This window comes from Apiospora marii (assembly GCF_038362585.1).
Source record: "Apiospora marii strain CBS 49790 chromosome Unknown utg000009l_segment0_segment0, whole genome shotgun sequence".
Classification (NCBI taxonomy): Eukaryota; Fungi; Ascomycota; class Sordariomycetes; order Amphisphaeriales; family Apiosporaceae; genus Apiospora; species Apiospora marii.
In genome coordinates this window covers 2,070,875-2,088,672 of record NW_027117381.1, presented here as the reverse complement: position 1 = coordinate 2,088,672, position 17,798 = coordinate 2,070,875, and the positions used below count along the sequence as shown (strand labels likewise).

Below are 17,798 nucleotides of genomic sequence, written 5' to 3'. Positions count from 1 at the left end.
CCTCCAGGAGCTAATCAAGATATACTGTTTAGACTACCGACATCCAACTCTTCAACCATGATATCTGTTTCACACGAATGCGGGCTCATGGCCTTCTTCATCGCTGCCAGCGATCCTTCTCCGCCGGCTGCTCAGGAACAGGTCAACCATCTGCTTGCTCCCCATAGCCTGGGGGTCGGTGTTCTCCTTTGAAACCTGCGATAAGTTGTCTTGCCCTTCTGAGTGCTCGCTCTTAACTGTATGCCTTGTTGGGTAGATGTTCTCGCTCCCTCTCGCCCCCTGACCGGTCGGTAGATTGTTGGAGCTTGGCGGCTGGGTCACCTTCCCAAATTGCTTTTCAACAGCCTCGCCGATACCAGACATGTGCCCATGGGCAGCATTATTTGTGGACTTTTGCTGTCGTCTCACCAACTTCACAGGTGATGGTGTTCGGTTTTGCGGCTGAGGACCTAACGGAACTGTAGGTCGAGCATGCGTCAACGGCTTAGGTGTCCTAGTATCCAGTGGTTTTTCCCCTGACTCATTTACTGACACAAAAGATCTTTCCGTGCTAGATCCCAGACTTGCTGCTGATGGGGTCGACCTCAGTGCACTCTTCAGAGGGATGGGTGGGGGCTTGTTCTCCTTATCTGAGAGAGCGTCCATATTCGCCATCACCGGCTTTGGTCGGGGTGCGTTGTTCAAAGCGTGCAGCTCCAAGTTCCCAAGGGCATTGTTAGACTGGCTTGGGGCAAGGGGCTCTGTAGTTTCGTCTTCCTCGTCGCAGTCGCTGATCTGAGCTTTTTCTCTAAGGTGACCAGATACTGGTGGGAATCGTGTCAAGGACAGGTCTTGTTCACCATCACCTTGGTCGTCTGCGAGTGCCGAATCTTCAAGCTTAGAAACATTGGCAGATAACCATGTTTTCCATTCGACGGAACTGGCTGTAGAAGTAAGACGGCGATGGGATTTGGGGGGAATTTGCGGCTTTGGTGGATCAACAAATATTGTCACTGCCCCAAGACTATTGGGTGGACTGGGAAAACTGTCCATCAGTGGACGGGTATCAGAGGTAGGCCTAGAATTTGCTTCTTCATTGGAGTAGATACTCTCTGAGTAGTGCATTTTGCCATCTACATCCGAGTCGCATCTGCTCACGCTGCGAATGGGCAAGTTATTCAACGACGGCATGAATGGGTTGAACTCGGATGACTTGGGAGAGCCGATTAGGTCAGTTGCTGTAGAAATCGAGCCCTGAAGTGCTCTCCGGTAAGGGCTCTGGGTACGGAAGAGATGGCAAGTTGGACTCCCAAAGAACGCCGACGGGCGAGCCGACAAAGTTCGCATTCGAGGGGCGTCCTCTGCATCACCAGCTTGGCTAGACGTAATTTCTGCTTGGTGTGCGTGTGAGAGTGTATCACAGTCGGATTCATTCGAGGATCCAGAACTAGGCCTGTGGTCTTCTGTAAATGCTGGACCTGATTCCACGTCGGTTGCCTTTTGTCCAATGCTCTCGTCCGAGACGACGTGGCGGATGGTCGGTGCCACTGAACTTCTCAGTGAAGCAGTGTCCTCTGAGGACTGTCCGAGGCCACGTCTGTTTCCTTTCTCCAGAGCTAGCGCGGCCTCTCGAGTCTCGCTGAGCCTCTTCATCAAGGCCGAGTAAATCCTCTGGCTATCCACATTGGCGGATGTGTCGGTTGGAACTTCTTCCGTTGGGAAGTTAGCGGAGGGGCTCCGTTCTGTCCACTGACGAGCCAAGTCCGGACGTCGAGATGTCGCAGAAGAGATATGTGCCCCGTTCTCCTTGATTACCGACAGTCTTTGCTTTTCCCACTCTCTTCCTTGGCTACTCGTAGCGGTCGATGTGTGGACATCGGAATTGGTCCAACTAGTCACCCGTGACTTTTCATCTGATAGCTTCCTCTCGCTCCGAAGACTCTCCAGACTCACTTGTTGTGATCTCAGCTGCTGTTCAGACGGTACGGCGTGAAGCGAAGGGACCCCCGATGTCACCCGAGAAAGAGCTGCGTCTTCCGATGGAGCGGCGTGAGTGACTGGGTTTTCGTTCTCTACTTCTACCACGTGAGTTTTCTGGGCTTCGATCTGCTGTGGCGGAAAGTCTGTTTCGTCATTATCGGCCTTTGCTAAATTGAAAAAGCTCTTTATCCGTGTCTTCAAGGTATGCGACACTTTGCGAGCTTTTATGCCGATGGTTTTGTCTTTGGGTACAGTTTCGGTGAGACTGAGGCTCTCTGACTCGGTAGTATCGCTTGTGTCTCGCAAAGTTCTCCTGAATGCTTTACCTGCTTTATGAGACTTAGAGCCGAGATGCTGAGACGAGTGTGACGACACAGACTGTTCCATGGTCGATGGCAGTGGGATGGCATTGGCTGCCCTCGTAACCAGGGGCATGCTATCGCGACGGGCGGATAACGGCCGAGATTGTTCACGACGGCTCTTCAAGAAGCTCATCGACTTAGGGGCATTCAATGTTGGAAGCCCAACATTCTCGACTGGCGGATAGTAAGCGGAACTAACAAACGACGGTGACAGATTCTCAGGGAGTTGGGTCCCTGGGCTTTTCGCTCCTAACGCTATCCCGTCGTAACTCGAGAAGAGTGATCTTGATTTGCGAATGCGGCGGTAGGAAGAGGGCTCGGAAGCGATGTTATCTTCAGGCGTATAGTACTCCTCGCTAGTAATGAGTGCGTCGATGTAGTTACCTGTAGTACCTTTGGCAGGAGAAGTCATCCTGGACGTTGATGTTCTGTGGGGTATTGGCCATGGACGAGGGGCATCGGTTTCCGAAGTTCGCGGCCTTGCCGTGCCCGATGTTCTTGTTGGAGTTTTGTCATGTTGCCTTCGTAGCTGGGCCAAGCCCCCGGACAGCTTCGGCTTGACGAAGCGCACACTTTGTTGTTTGCAGCTGCCAGACTCGTTGCTCCGTCGGTCTGGGGAGCTATAGTGCCGGTCCAGGCTCGGCCTGGTGGGCTGGCGTGACGGTGGCCACAAAGCAGACTCCGTAGCAGAGCGCTCTCTCGCCTGGCGAAATGCCTGAGTGGCAGCGACTCGAGCATCTCGCTCAGCTTGTTCCGTAGACATATGAAGCAGCTGGACACTCTTCACTGAAGAAATTGACTTCCTGCGATCAAGGGCGCCAGATTTGGTACTGTTGCGTCGCTGCATGGCTACGCGAGCCTCGAGTATTGCTATTAGAGAGATGTCGTGCCCAGTGATGCTCGGATTAAAGACCCTCAACATACGGAGGTGATCGTATAACGGATGATGCAGATAAGGGGGAGCAAGACGACTCGAGTTGGCAGCAGCACAATAACCAAAAGACGGCAAAGGTTAGTGACCGGTTTTTGGGACGCAACGATGTTGTTCACAAGCCAGAAACTGTCTGCACTCGTGGTAAGATGATGTGAGTATGCATGGATTAGAGTAAGAAGCAATGGCTCAGAGATGGCAGCTCGCTCCGAAGATAGCCCTATTCAGAGGCGGGCAGAGTTTCCAATTGATGGCCGCATGTGAATGGAAGGTACTGTGTAGTGACATCTCGGTCGGTTGCAAAGAGAGAGGGAAAGGACGCTGGTCGATTCCATCCTGGCTTTCGCTTCCCAAGGAAGCCGCCATAGACTGATGCTGTCTGTCTGTGCCCTTCTCCATTGCCTCGACGCGTGCGTAGACGAACACAAAACAATCACCAACAGACATCGTTGATCGAGTACACAGACATTGATTGGCACATCTGTGATTGCCTGAGCAGTGGTACCTCTAAATGGGTAAGGGTATGGTCAGTATATCTGGTTGGGAGATGGGGGAAAATAGACAGGGCATACTGCACTGAGACCAATTTACATGTATTGAACTCAATTCGATCCACACCGATTGACGTATGCCGTACCTCCCCCACCAACCGGTACTGATCGTCAAGCAAGTTCGCAATAAACAAATCACAAAGGTGAGGTCGTTAGGTCACGCAGTTTCAAGTCTCATCTTATTCAATCTTGTTGTATTTGCCGTATAGCAAGAAAAACCTAAGAAACTATCAAGGAGAAGTCCTTACAACCCAGTAACGTAACCCGACTTATTGAAACCAGACTACGTATGTAAACTCCTTTAATAGGCAAAATTACAAGTGTGGCTCTGTGGGCATGTAAGCGCCATCCGATACCTAGGACTCGAACTCCTCAAAGAAGTGCTCGAGCTCCGCCTCAACCATGTGGTGAATCTTCTCCGAGATCTTCTCGGCCTTGTCGGAGAAGGACGAAACACCCTTGACGATGGTGCCGGAGGCAACGTTAAGGTCCTTCTCGATGGCCTTCTCCAGGTCCTCAAGAGTGATAGTCTTCTCAGACTGATCTTTCTTGGCAGTGTAGGAACCCTTGCCAATGATGCTGCTGTAGTTGGAGCTACCGCCACCGTTGAAGGCGAGCAGGTTGGGGGTTCCGCTGGAGATGTCAGACAGAGCACCCTTGGTGGCAATGCTGAGCAGGTTGGTCTTCAGCTTGGCGGGAGTAATGTCGGCCATGCCGTACTCGGAGTCCTTGCTGGGCTGGAGAGACAAGAAGTAGGCAGTCAAGCCGCACAGATGGGGCGAGGCCATCGAGGTACCGCTGATGGTGTTGATGGCAGTCTTGCTTCCAGTCCAGGTAGACTTGATGTTGACACCGGGGCCAAAGACATCAACGCACTTGCCCCAGTTGGAGAAGTAAGCACGGTTGTCACCGAGGTCGGAGGCACCGACGGTGATGGCCTTGGTGGAGGCAGCGGGGGAGTAGTTGCAAGCGTCCTGGTTGTCATTGCCAGCAGCAACAGAGAAGTGGATACCGGCATCGACAGCAGCGTTGACAGCCTGGTCCAGGGATGGAGACTTGCCACCACCAAGAGACATGTTGGCGACAGAGCCCTTGAAGTTCTTGCGCTTGCCATCCTTGGCGGCCTGAACGGTGCTCATGTGGGCAGAGGCAGCCCACTCGACACCCTTGAGCACATCACTCATGGTACCGGAGCCGTTGCTGCGCAGGACCTTGACAGCGTAGACATTGGCCTTCTTGGCCACACCGTATTGCTTGCCAGCAATAGTACCGGAACAGTGAGTTCCGTGGCCGTTGCCGTCAATGTCCTCATCGCCGTTAGGGATGGTCTTGCCCCACTTGGCACGGCCCTCGAAGTCGACGTGCTCAATGTTGGTACCAGTATCAATAATGTAGGCATCAACACCCTCGCCACCATCGGCGGCGTACAGGTACTTGTTGAAGTTGCCGAACCCAAGGCTTTCGCGGTGGGAGATACGGGCCAAACCCCAGGGGGCATTCTTCTCGAGTTCGGGCTCGTCCTTCGACGACATCATGGTGTGGACAATCTGATCCCGCTCGATGTGCTCGACCTGTGGGAGAAAGCGCATGTCAGTGAATTGCCTTTCAAAATTGGCAGTGGGGTGGGTGTGGGAATGTACTCACATCAGGGTGGTTCCGGACCTGTTCGATGGTGTCCTCATCGAAATGGCCAGAGTAGCCCATGAAGTCGGCGCTGATCTTGTAGGTGTGCTTCAGGCCGCTGAAAACATCGTCGACCATGGGGAACTGGCCGCGCTTGCGCAGCTCGATGCGCTCATCCTCGCGGGCGCCGTGGATCTTCTGAATCCACGACTGGTGGTCCGAGGCAGATGACTCTGTCACGTGCTTCTTGAACTTGATGATGTATTGGTTGGGGATCTCGTCGCCACTGGACGACGACAGGATGGGTGCAGCTCCATCGTGGATCGTCTCGTAACTGAAGGACGGGGCGGCGCTGGCGGCGCAAGCCAGCGAGAGAGCAATGACGCCCCTCATGTTGGATGGTTTGCGAGGGTGGGTGTAGGTGCGGTGCAAACTGGATTGACCAACTGATAAGTCTACCTGCGACTGTCTAGTAGGTCTAAGCAATGGGAATCAAGGAAAAGAAAAGCCTGGGAATCAACAGCAGATGCCCAAGTAAACAAGTCGTTACAAAGTTAATGTAACGACGATACGATGAGATAGATGACGATTGATGATGGAGATGGAGAGGAGAGAAGAAGGGAGGAAGGGAAGAGAGGGAAAGAGGAAGATGATGCTCACAGATAAAGGCAAGGCGCACAGTGGTGTGTGTCGGCTGCCTTCCTGCTCCGTCCAGGTCGATGGGCGTGTGACGCTGCTTCCCAGCAAGAGAGTGGAGCACCTTGCGTAGCGGCAGTCTGGCGGGTGCAAGATAACAACTGGGGGCAGGGGAGATCGCAGCTGGGCTTGTGGAGAGTGAGGCAGAAGGGGATGTGAAGGAAGAATGGCTGCGCTAGCATTAATAGATCACTAAGCCGCATCCGGTAAGCACCTCTGCGATCGTTCAGACTGACTCAAGCTTCCCCAAAGCGCGCGGCGGCCTTTCTGGGGATCGCGGCATGCTGGAATTCTTCACGGCAACGCAGTCTGACTCGGATCGGACGGTTCCATTTGCGTATGCTACGGTAAGGGCGCTCAAGATTGGCCGTCGTCGCGCGAGGGATAAGTTCATGATATTCAGAATCTCTGCGCAACCCAGTCAGGCCATCAGCCACGGCGAGTCGCAAGAGGCAGCAGCTCGCTCGCGACAGGCTCGGCCAGTGCAGGGCTATCAATCAACCAATCATAGGTGGATAGCGATACCTAGGTACCTCGCTAAGGTACGCACTCCCCCAAACACAAGTGACCTGATATGGCTCGCTTGGCGCCGCAGCTAAACGCTAGGAAGGTTTCCGAGGCAATGCACAGCGATAAGATACGGGAGCAACGGGAGCTCTGGAATCTGGAGCCCTCCTGGAGCTTGCCCGCGTTAGCTGCGTCCGCCCAATGCTGTACCTGACTGGCGTTTTACGTACAAGAAAAGCCAGCGCGGGAGCAGACACACATGCTGGTGAATATTATGGCTTACTGACGTGCTTGACAACACCTCCGTTGATTTTGAATTACCATGGTCCTCGAGATTCAGACAGCTGCCCTCGGGAGGCCGACATCGTTCTATTGTTTTAACACGTCATGCCCTCGTAGACCGCAAGTGGGCATGTAAGATCGAACGGAGCTTTATCTGTGGCTAATTATGTAGCCCAGAGATGTGCTCTGGACCCTGGAATACCACCCACCAAACCCCTGCGTGAATGAACCGGTCAAGTCTCCTTCGAAAATAAGGAGTTTTAATAGGTATTATTACAGTTCATGTATTCCCTTTATGTAATCGGGAGTAAGGGAAATGCAGCCAACATAGGTGCATGCTGCCTGCCAATGAACAGAGTACGGTTTATTCCACTGCTGCTTGCTTATGTACCTAACATACTGTAAACTTGCGTTCAGCGAGCTAAACTACAGCTCTGCTGCTGCTGCTGCTTGTAAACCAACTATACTATGCTACATTTCCTACCGGGAATGATAAGATTGAAGTGCGTAGCAGATGTCCTATTATGCGCTACGTTGTACTACCTACGGTCTCTTGATCTTGCGATACTTGTACCAGTAGCTTTGATGATGTTGGTTGGTATGGCAGACGGCGGCTGACTGTGTTGCCAGGCAGGTAAAAGCAATGACACAATAGGAAGCTTGGGCGTTTCCCAATCCTGCCTAGAGAAACCCAGAGACAGTTCCCCTCTGGTATTGTCTTTAATTATTACCTAGCTCGCCTCGACAGATCGACAGACAACATGCGGACTCCGAGCTCGGCCAGGTGATATCTCTCCTGTGGCCCTGCCTCCCTACCTCCTTGATTGACAAGCTGAGGGTGGGAAACCACGTCCAAACTATTGATACAGAATACGGTCATTCGGTCCCTGGCACGTGTGCAACTTTCCCATGTTTGTCTTATCCGTCTTCCGTTAAGGTCTTACTTGAGGGATGGTGGGGCTCATCGCCTCTGTTGACGCGGCCTGGCTGGCTGCCTTAGTAACTGCGCATTTGTGTTCCGGATGACGACTGACAAGGGGGAGCTTGACAGCTTGACCAGATACCGACCTGAAGCTGTAATTATGATTAATAGCACACCATTGAGGTGAAGCGAGGCGTGATTCGGAAAAGGGGAATGGACTGTGCGACCGCTGGCACTATCGATATGAAAGTCGGTCTGGTGCTTTCGTGGCAGCTGTGATACGTCACTGTCGGTAAGTATTATTTATATCCCATCGCCAGCCTTTAAGACTGCTGTCAGCTATGTAGGTATTCAGTCGATGAAACAGCCAGTCTTTTGATCGCCATATTCCGGAATTGCTCCAGTTGCCGTGAATGCCAACCTCCTCTGGAGCGCACTCTCTTACAAATCTACTGTACCTTACTTATTTGTAAAGAGGTTTGCAAGTCCTGATTCATCCCATCGCAATACATTGTAGTCAAGCACCCCTATGGGCTGGCTCACAGGTTGCATCTCAACACATAAGGTGATGAACTGCGGTCCACTTTGCAGCAACGAGTCCAATCCCAGGAAACTATGTATGTGAGGCATGCAGCTCGGCATGCAGTTCCTAGAGCCGAAAGGTTCCATTCGCAACTCAAATCAGGATCGTCGGAGTCTGTCATACCTGTAGCATTTGATAGACTATTGTCCATTACCTCCTCCGCGAGACGATTACCTATTGTGCACGTGCGTGGTATGGTGAGTGGACGGTCGGGGTCTGGTTCGGAGCTGGCAACACTTGGATTGAAACAAGGAGCCTATTAATCTTCTTGGAAACACCAGGCCATAAACACTCGACACTCATCATGTTCCATTTGAGGTTGCATGTAACAAAGAACTTGGGCGGATCTGCACGATAACCCTGGACGAATCCATGTCAATACGGGGTCGCTGGGCGCGCGCCTTCGAACGCGGCTGTAAATTTAGCACAAGTGGGATGGATGATGACCTGGGCACCTAACAAGGCAGCACAAGCCACACATCTCAAGGCTGACACTTTTTGAATATCTCGTTGAAACCAGAAGCACCGGCCCACCACGACGCGATTGTGTTCAACGCCAGCATCTCTCTTCCAGTAAATCATTACTCTTGCTCTGGAGGGCCACGAGCGACGTCATATCTGTTTCTGTAGTCTGCATTGAGTTTCGCGCCCGGCGCCGGTGCCCCCCGCTGCGACACGTCGATTGTTTGCTCGAGCCTGTCTGAAAAAGCATCCCTTAGCACTGCCTGCCTGCTAAATCGTCGCATTTCAGCAGCATTACCTCTAGCATTATATAGCGGGTTCGCCTATCGATGTTGCGGAATATCGGTTGTCGAGAAGGCCCAAACCAGGGTGCAATTAACGGGGTGGGTAAATCATGAAGAGCAGGCACCCATCACGATAACCCCGATCTCGCCGATGAGCCAGACAGCATGTCTACCCGACCAAGCAGATACCGTTCCTCCACGTCGGCCTCCACGCCCTCGTCCGTGTCCAAGGCACTGGAGGTCCAACAGAAGCTGCTCGATTCCGTGGCTGCCGCGCTATCGACTCAACAAGATCCATATCCCAACATAGAAGAACTAGTAGCCCGCCTCGATCAAATCAAGCAGCACCTCACTGCAGCGAAACCTCCGAGCTCCGTGCAAGATGACTTCCGGCACCTCCACGGCTTCCAGCGCCTGTTCGATATCCTCCGGGCCTATTCCGGCTACTACAACCCACAAAAACACAGTCAAAATGAGAAAGAGAGCCTGTTTCGCCTACTCGATGCAGTGCTTGGTGTGCTATCAGTAGCATTCAACGCCCACCCAGGGAACATGCGCTACTTCCGCACGCGAGTCGAAAGTGGCGGCTGGGAAGCATTAGAGCAGTCGATAGCAAGCATTGGGCTTGGCGGTGGTGATCTGGACTGTTGGACTAGCAGCCAGCTCTTCGGAAAACTGCTCGCCTTCTCACTACAAATGCCAACGCTGGCTGATTTCTGCCAAAAGACAATATTTGAAGACATGCCTGTCATCATTGGGGAGGGCGATCTCGGCGACGATGCGTCAAGAAACGAGGAAGCGCCCGATCCCGAGGAGCAGGCAGCGTTAATCCAGGATGCAGTGCGCACAGTTATTGGGCCGTCGACCAAATTGCAATATCCCGAGACAATCAGAACGGCTGTGGACTTCTGGATTTCCATGCCGAAGGGTGCAGATTCGCAATCAATAACAGTATCCTTGTTAGTGTTGAGCGTCATTGCGCAGGTAATCACGGCCTCAACGCACAACCTCTGCTTGGTACACGACACTACTGTGCATTCTCGTCTACTTGCGATTTCCTTTGACAGTAGTGCTGGTCTGAGCGGGGCAGAAAACAAGCTGGTTATGGATATATGCAGGTCCTTGATGTCTCTTGGAGTGAAGCGACTCGCCGATGCGCAGGCGCTGCTCATGAACTCGTCACCAGAAGCTTCCGAGCACTGCTTGGAGATGGTACAGAAGCACCAAGATCCTCCTTTCATACAGTTTGATCTTTCACTCCATGGCCATTCCTCTATCGATCTGCCCAGTCTCGGTCGATCTTTTCCTCCTTCGTCATCGAATGGGTACACGTTCATGGCATGGATTCGGGTGGATGAATTCGACCCGAAGTCTCATACAACGATATTCGGAGTTTTTGACGCAACACAAACATGTTTCTTGCTGTTGTATCTGGAAAAGGACACACAGAACTTCATCCTGCAAACATCAGTCACATCACGGAGGCCGAGTGTTAGGTTCAAGTCGTTCGCCTTCAAGGAAAAGAGATGGTATCACATAGCTCTCGTTCATCGCCGCAAGACGATGTCTGCGAACAAAGCCTACCTATATGTGGATGGTGAACTTGTAGAACACCTCCAAGCAACGTTCCCATCGCCTCCACCCCTGGCGAACGGAAGCACAGAAAGCTTTGCTTCATTTGCTTCGAGTAACAACAAGACAATGCCAGTCCAGGCCTTTTTGGGCACTCCTAGGGAATTATCATCCCATCTCGGTGCAGGGGTTGTCACCTCCAAGTGGTCTGTAGCCACTGCTCATCTTTTCGAGGAAGCTTTGAGTGACGATTATCTGGCTGTTCCTAGTCGTCTCGGGCCGCGCTATCAGGGCAATTTCCAAGACTGTCTTGGCGCCTTTCAGACTTACGAAGCCTCTGCGCACCTGGGTCTGAGAAATGATCTGGTTACCGCAGGGAAGGAGGGCTCCGACCTGATTAGAGTCATCAGAGACAAAGCTGGTTATGTTATGCCAGAAAATAGGCTTCTCCTTAGCTTGATGCCTTCTTCAACCATCAGAGAACGGGACTCCTTTAGTGACTCTCAACTGTTCCGCGCACTATCTCGTGGGCCATCACATGCGCTGGGTCAGATGACGATGAAGAGTGGTACTGGTATCGCAATCAATACTGCCCTGCCATCGGTCAACGATGCCCTCCTTCGCTCTAGTGGCGTCGCTGTTCTCTCCGGCGAACCCGTCGTTGCTTTGCCTCGACATCTCGATGATGCCATGTGGCAACTTGCTGGCTTCACCCCTCTAGCCTTGAAGATTGTCGATAGAGCATCAAACGCCGAGTCCGTTATTCGAGCTGTTGAGATGGTCTTCCGCTGTGTGAATTCGAGCTGGCGAAATAGTGAAGCAATGGAAAGGTGCAGTGGCTACAACATTATGGGTATGCTTCTGAAATGCAAACTCGGGCTTGCACCTACAGGGGCCGAGAACATTACTGCTCGTCTTTCTCTGGACGATGTGGAGAAGGACAGGTTGAGTTTCCAGCTTCTCAGCCTCGTACTTGACTTCGTGGGTTACGATCACAAAAACTCGCTGAATTCAATTATCAAGAATCCTCTTGCATATCGTATCCTGCTAGTCGATTTTGATGTTTGGCGAAGATGTGTGCCTATTGTACAGGAGCTGTACTATAGGCAATTCGTGACCTTCGCAAGGAACAGCAAGTATCACGAGTACAACAATCGAAGACTCCTGAGAATGCGTAAGTCGCCATTCTCCCTCCGACCTTTCTTTTGCTCGTGGCTAATCTTAAAACTATAAGGTGTTGTAAAACGGTTATTGGACGCGCTTAAGGCTGAGCCTCTAGCTGTTGCGGTCGTGCCATTCTTTATTGATGCTCTCCAAGAACTGGTACAGTGCAGCTACAACACCGAGGTCCACCGGTCACTCGCCTTGTTCATCACTTACGCCTTCCATGCCTCGCCCGGATCTCTTCCCAGGACGCCAAAACCGAGCTCTGCAACCCTTGCGAGACCACCTTCCGCTACTCCCACTCGGCCTGTTGTTGACACGAGCCGAGCGGGTTACGTCCTCAACACAACTTTGAACAGGAAGCAGGTCGGTGTCAAGATTTTGAAGATGTACAGCGAGCTTTTATGCCAGAAAGGAAACCTCAACTACATCCGGAGATTTGCCAAGACGGTAACCAATAAGGTACTTGATTCCAGGATGCCAACATGTAATTCCACACTGACGATGGCGCAGTGGTTGCTTTATCTCCTCACAGAAAATGACCCCGAGATTGTCGTGTATGGAAGCAAGATACTCGCAAGGTTAATCGTCACGCACGGCTCAAGCTACGCGGGAAAATTCTCTGGCAAATCAGGCGGCTTTCACATCATGGCCCATAGACTGAAGAGGTGGTGGGACATCCCAACAATCTGGCCAATCTGCTTCAGTATACTCTTTGGGTACGATGTCGCAGAGATAGACTTCGACAAGAATTTCGACTTCTTCAGTCTGCTTGAAACCTTTGGTCAATGCAAAATCGCGTACCCGGAGACACTGCCGATCATTACTTCCATGCTTCAGATAGGCCTCAAGAACATTTTGCGGAATCAAGAAGATCCGGCTTCGCCTCGCGAAGTTGCCTCGCCGATAGGGACCATTGGCAACTCGAGTACGTTTAAGGGGCGGCCTCGAGGTCGATCTATGTCACTCGCTGAGGAGCTGGAAAGCAGGCGTGAGTATCCCCCCTTACCGTTGTGCTTTCTCGACGTCTAACTTTTGACCAGAAACTCCACAGCCTACCCAAGAGAAGGTAGCTGGCAACGCAGCTGTCTTGCAGACTGTTATTCGCTTCTTGGCCGATATACACAGCCGGTCGATGAACTTCAAGGATTTTGCGCTTTCTTCTGAATACGTAAAGCTACTTCTGGCAGCTTTGTATCCAGTTATCGTCAGTACTGATGCTGTCCGTCCTGAAACGGAGCTCGAATCTCGAGACTCGGTGTTGACATTCGAGGGCGGTGACGTAATGATACGTCCAATAGGCGGCACTTCTGCACCAGCACCAATAGTCAGAACCTCCAAGGCTGTCGACACTGCATTGCAAGCATCGAATGATAGCTTGCGAGGCTCGCCCCTTCGCAAGGCATCTTCTTTTGTACTGCTGACTTCCCAAAAGCCGCCCCAGCTTAGCCCTGCCCGCTTAACACATCCCATGTCTCCCAAGAAGAAGACGAATTCGCAAAACACAAGTCATGCAGTACTCGAAGGTATTATGGAGCTCATTGTCAACGTGTTTTTGGACCAGCTCTTTCAGCGCAAGGAGTTCCCTGGCTTTGGCTTGTTTCTGAAGGTCCCTCCGGGCTTCCAAGAGCACCAGGCATACTTCGAGTCTCATGTGTTACGCAGCACTATCCTTCATCTCTCAAACACCATCAAACTCGACTGGAATCTGCTGATCGAGCCTCGGGTACTCACCAACATGGCCCGTTTCAGTCTGCACATGGTAGAAGCCATATTTGAGGGATGGTTCATGAACGGGGCCGATTCAATGCTCGACTTCCTCGGTTTTTTCTTGGAGTATCTCAACAAGCCGGATGTCTCCAAGCTTAAGAGCGTCAGACTTTGCAGTCAGGCCGTGTCCACCATCAGAACATCATTCCTGAGGTTGGTGCTTCTAAAGCTCTCCGAAATGGATGACCCGCAAAGCTCAGACTCGGAGGCCATCTCGTCTTTGAACAAGATATTGTATTGGCAGATGGTTATCTTGGACTCACTCTCTGTTGACGATGACAACACCAAGCTTCTGTGGTTTCAATTCTACGTCAAACTTGTCGATACGCGTGAAGCCGTTAGCCTCGCAACAGTCAATCTCTGGCGCATTATGCTTGTCCAGAAGCCGGAAGAAAGTAAAGGCATATTCGAGCAGTTCACTTCCACAGAGAAGACAGACCTAGTGTCAGAGTTTGAAAAGTTGACAGAACTCGACAACGAAAGCTTCGTTGCATGGGTTACGGAGCACAGGACCTCTCTTGACCAACTGTTTGTCAACGGCCTCTCACGCTCATGGGAGGATTTCGTACGACTGGAGAACTCTAGAACGACTGAAACCGCCAAGTCCCGTCTTGCTAAGCGCCGGGAGGTACTCAAGCGGTGGCAATTAGAAAATGCTGAAAAGGAAAGTGCAGTTTTACGCCACGACATGACCAACTCTGCTTGGATGAAGTCGATATATGGCTCGGAACACTTCAAGCATCAAAGGCTACTCCAAGATCAGCAGGACGACGTACTGTTCCATTCATCGGAATTCCTGAGAATGAGCCAAGATTTAACACGCCCGGGGGCTGTGCTGCAGCAAAACAGTGTCATCAAATGGAAGCTTGATAGGACTGAGGGTCGAGACAGGATGCGTGCCCGCCTGCTGCCCGACACAGAGCCACAAAAAGAGCTTTTCCAGCCTAAACGAAGAAACACTGATGCGTCAACTCGCGGGATTCCTCCCGCTACAACTCCTGCCGCGGGTGCCAATGTGGCCAATTCGAGACCACCAGATGCCATGGCAAGTGGACAAGCGTCGTCTGCCGAAACCCAAGGATACTCTGGAGGTGATAACGACGGCGAAGCCTCTCTGCAACCCAAAGGAGGAGAGCAGACAGTTGCCCCAGACGACGACTTTGAAATGGTAGATGACCCCAACGACCCTGAGCCCGACGAAGCGTTTGAAGATAAAAACCGTAGGGTCATGCGTCGCCTGGAAAGTGGAGATCTTGTCCAGCAAGTATACAACATCTCGCGCATTGTTGGCTTGGAGGTCTGTGAGGGGATTCTGCTTGTCGGCAAGAACGCTTTGTACATCATGGACAACTATTTCCAGAGTACAGAAGGCGAAATCGTCAACATCTGGGAGGCCGCCCCTGGCGACCGTGATCCTTTCGTACAAATCATCACCAACGACAAGACCAACACCAAGGGCTTCTCGTCACGGCGGGGGGCACAGGACTCTCGCAGTTGGCGTTGGCAAGATGTGATCAGCGTATCCAAGCGCCGCTTCTTGTTCCGTGATGTGGCCATCGAAATTTTCTTCACGGATGGGCGGAGTTATTTACTTACCACCATCAATCCAGCAATCAGGGATGACATGTATCTCAGGCTGGCGAGTAAAACGCCTCACACCGCTGGAGCTGCAACGCTTCCAAACCCAGAAGATGCCTGGCGGCTTGAGTCCCTCAAGATCCACGAAGAACCGACACAAGGTCTCGGGGCCAAATTCGGAGGCTTCTTCAACTCTTCGCCATGGAACCCTTCGCTGCGCAAGTGGCAAAGGGGAGAAATGTCAAACTTTCACTACCTAATGCTGGTCAACACAATGGCAGGCAGAACATTCAACGATCTTACACAGTATCCTGTCTTCCCTTGGATTCTGGCAGACTATACCAGTGACGAACTAGATCTCGAAGACCCGGCCACATACCGAGACTTATCTAAGCCAATGGGGGCCCAGACACCAAGCAGACGTTCTGACGCCATGGAACGGTATAATGCGGCTGTAGAGATGGAAGACCAGGCCCCTTTCCACTATGGGACACACTACTCCTCGGCCATGGTGGTGGCGTCTTATCTGATCCGCCTGCCTCCTTTCGTGCAGTCCCATGTGACAATGCAAGGAGGAACTTTCGACCATGCAGATCGCCTCTTCTACTCGGTGGAAAGGACGTGGCACTCCGCGTCGCGTGAGCGAGGCTCTGATGTGCGCGAGTTGATTCCGGAATTCTTCTATCTACCCGATTTCTTGACCAATATCAATGGCTACGATTTTGGTACTCGTCAGGGATCAGGAGGCAAGGTCAATGATGTTGCTCTGCCGCCTTGGGCGAAGGGAGACCCGAAGATCTTTATTGCCAAACATCGCGAAGCGCTCGAAAGCCCTTACGTCAGCCAGAATCTCCAGTCCTGGATAGATTTGGTGTTTGGCTACAAACAACTAGGGGAGGCTGCAGTGCAGAATGTGAACGTGTTCTCGCCTCTCTCCTACCGCGGTGCCATGGACCTCGACAACGCGAGTGCTGATGAGAGAGAGCATGCGACCAGTGTCATCTACAACTTCGGGCAGACACCTCACCAAGTCTTCACCAAACCTCACCCTGGGCGCGAGAATATGAAGTTCCCCGCCAAGCGGCTCGACACTACGAGCTATGCGCTCTCCCGGATCCCACACCCTCTGCTCGAGAGCCATGAGCGAGTCGCCTCTCTGATTTATTCCCCCAAATTAGATCGCTTGCTCTGCTCGTCGCCGTTCCGACTTAATCTTCCCCCGTTCTTTGACAAGTACCTGGAATGGGGCTATGCTGATCACAGCATACGGTTTTACTTCACTGAGAACAGGAAGGTAGCAGGGGTGAATGAAAATCTACACACGGGTCAGATCTCGTGCATTTTCGTTGCAGACTCCAAAACGCTGGTGACGGCAGGAGAGGACTGCGTAGTGTCTGTTCATAGCATTCAAACAGCGGCCGGCAAGCCGGTTGAACTGGCGAATCGGTCAAGCCTGTTCGGACATAAGACTCCAGTCACCACCATTGCAGCCTCCAAGGCTTTCAGCACGTTGTTGACGGTCTCGCTGGATGGCCACGCCTTCCTATGGGATTTGAATAGGCTCGAGTTCGTGCGCAAACTACCCAGCAACCGCGCGGTCGAATGTGCACGCATCAACGACATTTCGGGCGAGATCATGCTTTGTTCCGGGCCAAACGTGGTGTTATACACTGTGAATGGCGACCTCCTTCTGGACCAGAACGTGTGCGAGGAGCATGATGACTTTATTCAATCCTGCGCTTTTTACGAGGGGTCGGGCAGTGAGTGGCTGGAGAGCTTCCTCGTCTTCACGGGCCACAAGAGAGGTCGAGTGAAGATATGGCAGAGAACCATTAAGAATGGGAAGTGGACGCTGGAACTGATCCGACAACTCGACCATGCCGATGCCAGAAGCGAATCGAGGGCCAACACAGAGGCTGCCATAACTTGTATCACACCCATGCCGCAGCTTGTCTACACGGGTGACGATGACGGCCGCGTGGTAAGTGCAATACAAACAGTCTTGACCACCACATGATTGCGTGATGGAATGCTAACGTGCCTAATAGTATGAGTGGAATCTGATCCACAGGGAGAAGTAGAACAGATCCAAGTGGATGTCTACCTGCTCCGACTAGACATCTGAACAAAAAACAAGGGGCTATGAGCGTTAGTCATGCAGGAATAGAAGGCAAGGCGTTAGAGGGAGATTCTGCATTTTTCATATAGTTGGAAATGACATTTGATGATGAGGTCCCACAACCGATTCTGCTCAAAGAGAAATAGATGGTTGGCAAGTCGAGATACCCCCCTCTCCAAGGAATTGAGCAGTGTTCACATATAGCGAGCGAGGCGTATGAACAGCGGAACAATACATTGGTTCGTGCAAATGCAATTAGCTTGGCTTCAACAGATCTTTCGTGTTTTTAACGCTTGGAGTTGTCGCCGTTCCATTGTGTCGATGCAGGCCAGCCTTTTCCACTGCGCACGTAAAAGTCCAAGCATCGAAGCAAGACCATCGGTATCGTATGTACAAGAGAAGCATTGCTCCCTGTCGGCCCCCCTATATCGTT

At 52.0% G+C, this 17,798-nt stretch overlaps 3 protein-coding genes across 3 annotated transcripts; 1 reads left to right on the top strand and 2 right to left on the bottom strand.

The window, feature by feature from the left end:
* Nucleotides 1-69: 69 nt before the first annotated feature.
* PG985_012193 (uncharacterized protein) lies at nucleotides 70-3,168 on the bottom strand (the record flags this gene model as incomplete). Its single annotated transcript, XM_066831960.1, has 1 exon — nucleotides 70-3,168. The coding sequence occupies one exon, from the start codon at nucleotides 3,166-3,168 to the stop codon at nucleotides 70-72; it is 3,099 nt and encodes a 1,032-aa protein (XP_066680010.1).
* A 991-nt stretch (nucleotides 3,169-4,159) lies between these two features.
* On the bottom strand, nucleotides 4,160-5,819 carry PG985_012192 (Subtilisin-like proteinase Spm1; the record flags this gene model as incomplete). The annotated part of the gene is made up of 2 exons (XM_066831959.1): nucleotides 4,160-5,374; nucleotides 5,448-5,819. 2 exons carry the CDS (start codon nucleotides 5,817-5,819, stop codon nucleotides 4,160-4,162), a joined length of 1,587 nt encoding a protein of 528 aa, XP_066680009.1.
* A 3,508-nt stretch (nucleotides 5,820-9,327) lies between these two features.
* On the top strand, nucleotides 9,328-17,327 carry PG985_012191 (uncharacterized protein; the record flags this gene model as incomplete). Its single annotated transcript, XM_066831958.1, has 5 exons — nucleotides 9,328-11,908; nucleotides 11,969-12,360; nucleotides 12,412-12,889; nucleotides 12,942-17,227; nucleotides 17,295-17,327. The coding sequence occupies 5 exons, from the start codon at nucleotides 9,328-9,330 to the stop codon at nucleotides 17,325-17,327; spliced, it is 7,770 nt and encodes a 2,589-aa protein (XP_066680008.1).
* Nucleotides 17,328-17,798: the final 471 nt, after the last annotated feature.